Raw genomic sequence first — 8,307 nt, 5'->3', positions numbered from 1 at the left:
CAGGCTTGCATCTCACTGTCACCAAATTCCTTTCTCTTTGCACAGGGACAGAGGCTTGGGAGTGTTGTAACCGTGTCAAAAATAGCTTCTGGAGCCACCGTAAGCCATGCTAAACTCTTTACTTGTCCCACTTCCGAAGCATTTGTCCCTCCGCACAAACACGTATTTGCAGGAAGACGGAATCATTATCTTAGGCTGATCCCCTGAGCTGTCCCGGTTCGCAAGATACCTACCTCAAATTCAAATCCGATGTGGTCAATGGGGATGGTGTATTTCCTGGCATAATTCTGAGAAACTCCCGTCAAGAAAGACTGTGTAAAGTAGAATCCAGAGATCCAAAAGACCACAGGGGGGCCTTTAAGGATCCATTCCTATAAAGTCAATAGAAATCAAAACTGAGAATCTACAATGCATCAATAATAGGTTAAAGCAAGGTAAGCATGGGATGAGAGAGATGGCTCAAAGATTAAGAGCGCTTGATGCCCTTGCATAGGACCAGAGTTTAATTGCCAACATCCAAGTCAGGCAACTCACAGCCATCTCCCGGGATCCAGTTCCATCTTCCAGCACCTGTACACACATGTGCATAACAGACAAACAGCACATACATATGTATAACAGACACACACACACACAAGCACAAGTATTAAATCTGTTTTTTTTTTCCTTTTCTTTCTTTATTTTTTTTCTTCAAGACATTTCTCTTTGTAGCCCGGGCTATCCTGAACTCACTCTGTAGACCAGACTGGCCTTGAACTCAGAGATCCACCTGCCTCTGCCTCCCAAATATGGGAATTAAAGGCATGTGCCCCACTTCCTGGCAAAATTTTATGTGTATGGGGGTTTTGACTGCATGTATATCTATCTATCTGTGTCCCACACATATGTGACTGGTGCTTCAGGAGATCAGAGAAGGTGTCATATTCCCTGGTACTGGAGTAACTGACAGTGTGAGCCACTATGTGGGGGCTAAGAATCGAATGTGGGTCCCTTGGGAGAGCAACTGGTGTTCCAAACCCCTGAACCATCTCTCCAGCCCAATAGAATACATCTTAAAAGAACTAGAGGAGCATGAAAATGAGCCTCACAAAAAAATATTCTTTTTCTGTTTTTTTTTTTTTTTTTGAAGCAAAGAGTCCTGTTGGTTTAACTTACACTTCCCCTCTTCTGAAATGAAGGTATAAACAATGTGTTTCTGCTCTAAACATGGGTCCAAAGCTGATCCTGGGAACTCGAGCAAGGCAATCCATGTCGCCTCTGTACCAAGCAACAGCGGCCATCCCCACAGTGGCCATGCAGTGACGGTGGTCTTCAACATTTCTCAGGACAAACATCTAGACTTATCCACCCCCACCCCTGCCAGTCTGGTCTTTTTTGTTTGTTGGTTTTTCTTTATTTTTCCCTTAGATTGAATTTAGACCTCACAAATGCTAAGCAAGTATTCTACCATAGAGCTATAACCCAGCCCCAATGTGTAAAAAAATCCAATGTCTATCTATCAGTTCAAAAAATTTCATGCTACCAGACAGTTTTAATAAGTATATCCATTGGCCAGCTGTGCCAATAGGCCTCCAGCTTGTGACTTTTTTCCCCCTAGTTTTTACTTCTGAAGGACTTGGAAAAGCCTCTCCCTCCCCACTGACCCAGCTCTGGAAAGGCCAGTCCCAAAAACCCAACCCAGGATGTTACACAGCTGCCAACCCTCCTCCCCAACTGCTACCTCAGAATGTCTTCTCCACCTGACTGAGCACCCCAGGTAGCCAATTCCCCAGACTCCCCGGTACCTGAAAGAAGGCCAGACGGGCCAATAGGTCAGCAACGTAGCCCCCCAGTGGCTTCAGGGATGGGTAGGACTTGGCTGCCCACATGGCTGGCACTTTCCCGACAAGCATACTATTGAAGACATCCTCCAGCTCTGAGGACATTAGGACTTGCCCTTTGATGGCACGGCCAAGATCAATAAGGCTTCTGCGAACCACTTTGGTCAGCCTGCAAAGATAAAGGAGCAGGCTGAGCCCAGCTTTGTAGGGGTCCCTTCTGCTCAAGTGCACCAAATGTGCTCCTTTTATCGTGCTCCCCTTTCAAAGGTCAATGATACAGAGGAAACTGCCATCATCCGTAACATTGCCACCTAAAAATAATTTTAATGTATGCCTTTCTTGTTTTCTTTAGAAACACAAATCATGTTTTTAATGAAGTCATTCTGTATTACCTTTTTGGAATCTGTCTTTTGTTCTTAGTCCTTTGCCTCAGCCTCTCATGTGCTGGAATTGCAGGCATGTAGCACTACAACATAGCTCTAAGTTGTCCTGTTGCTGTTTTGTGTGTATGTGATGCCTGCCCATGAGTGTCAATGTGCACGCATGTGTAGAAGCTAGAGGTGACTCTGGGTGTCTTCCCCTATCCCTCTCCACCTTATATTTTTGAGCCAGGGTCTCTCACCTGGAGCTCATTGATTGCTTAGACTGCCTGGTCACTGAGCACAGGAAGTCCCTGCTCCCCTGTGCTGGGATTACAGCTGTCCATCACCAAGCCTAGCTTCTGTGGTACTGGGAATCCAAACACAGGTCTTCCTGCTGGCATAGAAAGCACTGAGCTATCTCCCCAGCCCCAAATAATCCTTTTTGTTTGTTTGGTTTTTTTTTATTTGCTTTTTTTTTCTCAAGAAAGGATTTTCTGTAACCACCCTGGCTGTCCTAGAATTTGTAGACCAAGCTGGCTAAATTGTCCTTTTCAATGACTGTACAGCATTTTATTTTATTCAACTATTTCCCTACCATTGAAATATTATTCCTAAGCTGGGCATGGGGTACATATCTTTAAGTCATGAACTCAGGAGGCAGAGGCAGGTGCATCTCTGTGAGCTCAAGGCCAGCCTGGTCTACATAGTGATTTCCAGGCAACCAGGGCTACAAAGTGAGATACTGAAGAGAGGGAAGGTGGAAAAAAGGGGGGAGAGGGAGAGAGGGACAGGGAGGGAGGGAAGAAGGAAAGAAAGAAAAGAAAGACTATTCATAGGTTGTTGTCATTTACAAACAACATTGCCAGAAAAATTCATTTAAATCTGCTTTTGTGTGAATTTCTAATTACTCTCTTAGTAATAGGCTTTTGATAAAAGAGTACCTATGGTTTAGGACTTTTAATCCACATTGCCAAAGTTGTCCTTTATACAAACTATGAGGTGTATACCTGAGAAAGGGCAACTAAAAGGCAGCTTGCGAGTGGGCAAGACCACCTGCCTTTTTCTGACCTCTCCATTCTGAGACCTGGCTCAGTCCAGAGGAGTTCAGTTGAGTGTAAAAAAGAAACAAAAAGCAAAAACCTGCCACCGTGACTAGCTTGTCGAATCTCAACCCAGCGGGCAAGAGTATGAGCAAACGCTGAGTTTCATAGCAGGAGGGAGTCATGGTTCAGATCAGATGCACGAGCTTGCCTAGGATGCAAGAGACGAACTATTGCCTGAGGGACTGCAGCACCGTCTATAGTACACTTGAAAGATGCAATTACTGCTTTCCTATTGTCCTGTTCTTGCAACTATAGCCTCTGCTAGGCTCAAGGTTTTAGTACCTAAGGAATACTTGCCCCAGAAGACACAAGTCACAGACCCATGAATCAGAAACTACGTTGTCGCCTAACCATTTTGGACTTCCCCTGCCACTGGGCTGAATGCACAGAAATGGGGAATATGGAAGGATGCTAGAATCCTACTGAAAATGGGGGTTTACTGTGGCCCTGTCCTCTGCTGTGGGAACAGCCACTGATAGGGCCAGTAAAGATCCTGGCAGTCATTAAAGAGTGGCCCTGGTGGTCACTGAAACGTGAAAGGGAAGGAGCTAGAGCTGGTATCTGGATCAATGAGGACTTAGCTCATCTCGCTAAGTCTTCTTATCTGTAACGTAGTGGTAGAAATGAATAATGTCATATCACACTCATTGTGCACAGTTCTAATGAGAGCTCTGAATAGTGTTTGGAGCCATACCTGACATTAGAGGCTTGTTCAAAAGAGCTCTGATGACTTCTTCCGCTATTAGCTATGCTTGGTATTGATTTGAACTTGATAGAGTCACGGGAATGACGGAGAGAGGACTGGGAGTGATTTAATCCGTGGTCAACAATGCTGGGGTCACTCTGTTTTACAGCTCTCTCCTTGGGTAGGACAAACAGCTGTCTCTGCACAGCAATATTATCAAGTGTCTTTCTTAGTTACTACTGCACAGGCTCCCACTTTCAAGAGTCAAGCAAGACCATTGGGCCCACCTGTTGAATCTGATGAGCTCCTGCCTTAGGACGGTATTCATAGACTCCTTATAGACCACGGGGTACATCTTCATGACCTCTTCCAGGTTAAAGTCGCTAGGAAGCTTGGACAGTATATCCTGGGCCAGCTCTTCAACCACTTCCTTTAAGTACAGACAAGAGAGAGCTAATGAGAAGTAACGCCAGTAGACAGGGTACTTTATTTAGGGACATTTGATGTAAGCATTGGCCCTTCCTAGCCTCAGGGCAGCATAGACCGCTGACCCCTTCAAGGTCACCCCTAGTAAGAATCCCCCACAGCTCCCATAGTTGGGAACTCTTTCTCAATACCAGGGGCACTTGGGAAGGCAGTAGGTCAAGCTTTACTGTTGAGCAAGACAAGCCTGTGGCGCTGGGATTAGCCAAGTAGGGAAGGGAACACACCCCAAAAGGACAAACCGTGAATATGAAAGAGCATCATAGCTCCCCCACTCAGTGGGGCCGGTTTGCTGAAAAGCGGTTCTTTCCCTACCTCTGTATTCGGACACCAACCAGGCTGGTGACCATTCCAATTACCCCTTAGAGTAAATGAACCCAGTTGGCGATGTCAAACCTGGCAAGTGTTGGATGAGGCAGCTCAGAAGGAGAGGCGGGGGAGGGGGAGCAGGGGCCAGATTGAGAGATTCATAGAGTCAGACAAAAGACACAGTTAGTTCTGAGTCTGGTTCTCCCATTGATTTTATGAAGGATGTGAAGCCAGCTGGTCACTCCTCTCAAGGTTCCCTGGAGAGAAGGTTTTGTTTTGTTTTGTTTTGTCACTTATACTTGGAGTATCACAGTGCTGGCCAGTGTACGCACTGGGATTGCTAGAAGAACTGTGGTTGTCTCCAGAGCCCAGAATAAACAATCGTCAATTACATGGTGGGAAAATTACTCTTTTCAAGTTTTGATGTCTTTCTCTTTCCATTCCTTTAGAACAGAAGGTCTCAGATGGGTGCTAATTTGACAGTTCTCTAACCCTCACGGATCCCTCCCTCCCTTTAGTCAGAAGCCACCAAGGCCTTGGCTCTAGGACTTCAGCTAGCAATATCACTCAGGAAGAACCTACAACACAGTTTGTCTTCTTCTCTTCCTTCCTTTCTTCTGTCCCAATCACAACTTGATGGAAATTATATTAGGTCTCCACTTATGGTTTGACTTGCAGTTGTTAAAATAAATATTTCTAAGCAAAAATACATTTAGTAATAGGGGGAATATGATATAGAAAAATTTATGAACTTTTTTTTTAACAGAAATAACCAGAATTTTGGAAACTCCTTTTGTGTTCTGTATTTGAGTACCTGGCAGTAGGCCGAAGTGCCTTACCCCAGAGATCTATGCCAAGGCCTCCATGTTGCTGTCTTTCTGCTCACCACCCACAGTCTCAAAGGCCTGCTAGATGGAAGCCTGGTTACCTGAGGGGACTTTCCACTCCCTCCCGACTGTCTTGGCAGGGTCAACAGCACTCCTTGGAAGAGTTGGTTGGTTTCCTGGTTGTCTTTGGTGATGTCAGCATTCTCATGGAGCCCGAATACTTCCGGGTGTGCTGTGATGGGGAGGGTCCTGAGGTACTCAATGTAGGACTGGAAAGGAAATCTTCAGTTGGTATCAGGATAGGGCCCCTGGGGTCCTGCAGGTGACGCCACATGGCTAAGCCCATCTCAAAAAGAAACCACATTATTTCAGTGGCACTGCCTTCACTTCCCAGCCAGGATGGGCTATTCCTCCTACAGTGTCCTGGATAGTCTCAGAGCAGGCAGGCTTGACGTTCTCCTCCCAACTTTGGCCTTCTCTCTGTTCCTAAGTAGCTGACTTTACAGTTACATAGATCTGAGTTTGGATCCTAGTTCACCTACAACCCCATCCCATTATCTCTAAGTGGGGAGACGGACAAGCTCATAAAGAAGGCTCATAGCAGGGAGAGTAGGGTCTTTTGTGTCCTCCCTCCACAGTTCCTGTTTCCACATCTCCTCTTCTTTCCTTAACTAGTTGTTCTGTCCTTCCTCTTTAGCCGTTGTTTTAAAAGACAAGGTCTTAAGATGTGGCCCCAATTGGCCTCCTATCTAGAATCCTGCTTTATCGTACTGAGGGCTGGGATTATGGCTTTGCACCACCATGCCTGCCCAGCTTTTCTGTTGTCACCTTTTGGGGGGCACTGCTTTATCTTATTTTATTTTCTTCTTTTTGTTAGCATACTATTTTTTCACTTATTTGGAAATCTCACATAAACACCCCAGTCACCCTCACCTCCCATTCCTTCCAGCCCCCCATCTTTTTGGCCTATACCCTTCAAAAACGATTTAAAAAAATTTCAGTTTGTATTATTCACATAGTCACTGGAATGTGGTCAAGTTCTCAGTGGTCAGCCCCCCAAAGAAAAGTGAGTCCCTCCTCACCCGCACCTCCACTGGTAACCATCAGATGTGGAGACCTACACCCCAGCATCCCTAGCCCAGTTTTCAAGAGTTCTCCTTAATGGCTTCCTATCTAGACTGCTACCCTTTCTTGGGGTGAGGTGGGAGCAGGGGTTGCCACAGAAGTCTCCCAGATTTCTCCTCAACTGTTGTTGTTACTCTTTGAATCCTTATTTGATCTGCATTTATCAATCTGTTCGCTACTAAGGCTTTACCTTCATCTGTGTGTGTGTAGCACTTGTGCATGTTTGTATGTGAGTACAGGCATGTATGTGTCATGGAGTGCCTGTGGAGATCAGATGACAACCTTGGGTGTTGGTCCTCATCTTCCACCTTCCTTGAATCAGAGTCTCTTGCTCTAATCACTGTCCATCAGGCTAGCTGGCCCACAGGCTTCCACGGATCTTCCTGTCTCTGCCTCCATCCTGCCCTATGTGTTCTGGGACTGTAGGTCTATGTACGCTTTCGTATGTAGATTCTGGATGATCCAAACTCTGATCCTTACACTTGCGTGTCAATTTCTTTATCCACGAGCATCTCCCAGTCTCCACAAGCCTTCAACTTTCCCTTCCTCCCCCCCCCATTCCAGATAGAATCCATATCTTAAAGACCCTATCTGTCCCAAATACCCAACATTCATTAAACAACATCATCTCTCTTGAAGGCTCTATGGAATAGTAGGAACAGATTATGGACCTAAATAAAGAAGCCCAAGGCTGAATAGCTGGGATTTCCATGGAAATTCTGTAGGCTCTAGCTATAGTCTGAGAGCAAAGATAGAACATCCTTTACCTGGTAGGTGCCATGAGGAGGGATGTAGTATGTGTCTCCAGGAGCAATATAGTAGTGATCCGTTTGAATTTCCTTACAGTAGAATGTGGACAGGAGGGACAGCAGGAGACGCCTGTCTTTGTCATCAGTCACTCTGCCTCCATAGTTACATTCCCCTGGGGACAACATCAGCAGAAGGAGCTGAGCACAGGGACGGCTGTCATGAACTTACACTTTAGCTTTGAGCAGCGGTTTCTTTTAGCAAAGCATCCATATTTTAGCACAGGTGGTCCAAGGACACAGGGTTGCTGACACCATACCCAGCATGGCTGGAAAGGCTTTTTGTGTATTATAGTGGTTATCAAAAATAATACACATTCCCCATATCGAGAATTAGGAAAGAAGAGTCTAGATGGAGGAAACTGATATAATTATCAAAAATTTTACCAAAGGTAATTATCCATGTTAAAGAATCTCCCAGACAATTCCCCCTGAGTGTTTACATTATATATATATATATATATATATATATATATATATATATATGAAATACGATTTAAGCCGAAGGCTCTGGAATGACATAGTCATGAGTTCTAATTCCATCTTGACACTTAGTAGCTTTTTCTTAGGTCAGAAGCAATGGGAACTGGAGGGCCCAGTTTATAAAGCTGTGGATAAGAAGAGGTGGCCCTTACACATACATACTTCAGAAAGACATTATCTTCTACACATACTCTTTTGACGTCTGACTTTCTCAACTCTAAGCCACCTCCTCCTCATCATTCTATGGAACTTGGATTTTTGTACTCATATATATATATATATATATATATATATATATATATAT

General features: G+C 44.9%; 1 protein-coding gene across 1 annotated transcript in view; it reads right to left on the bottom strand.

Moving 5' to 3' along the window:
• The window catches only part of Dnah3 (dynein axonemal heavy chain 3), a 162,490-nt gene that overhangs the window by 2,109 nt on the left and 152,074 nt on the right, over positions 1-8,307 (bottom strand). Inside the window, exons 56-60 of the mRNA XM_026781152.1 lie at positions 7,482-7,636; positions 5,691-5,858; positions 4,258-4,400; positions 1,785-1,989; positions 234-371 (exon numbers count right to left, since the gene is read on the bottom strand). Coding sequence (XP_026636953.1) covers positions 234-371; positions 1,785-1,989; positions 4,258-4,400; positions 5,691-5,858; positions 7,482-7,636 — 809 coding nt within the window. The remainder of the gene's footprint in view (positions 1-233; positions 372-1,784; positions 1,990-4,257; positions 4,401-5,690; positions 5,859-7,481; positions 7,637-8,307) is intronic.

The sequence above is a fragment of the Microtus ochrogaster genome, chromosome 8 (genome assembly GCF_000317375.1).
Source record: "Microtus ochrogaster isolate Prairie Vole_2 chromosome 8, MicOch1.0, whole genome shotgun sequence".
NCBI lineage: Eukaryota > Metazoa > Chordata > Mammalia > Rodentia > Cricetidae > Microtus > Microtus ochrogaster.
Note: the sequence above shows the minus strand (reverse complement) of the source record. Positions and strands in the feature narration are given on the sequence as shown.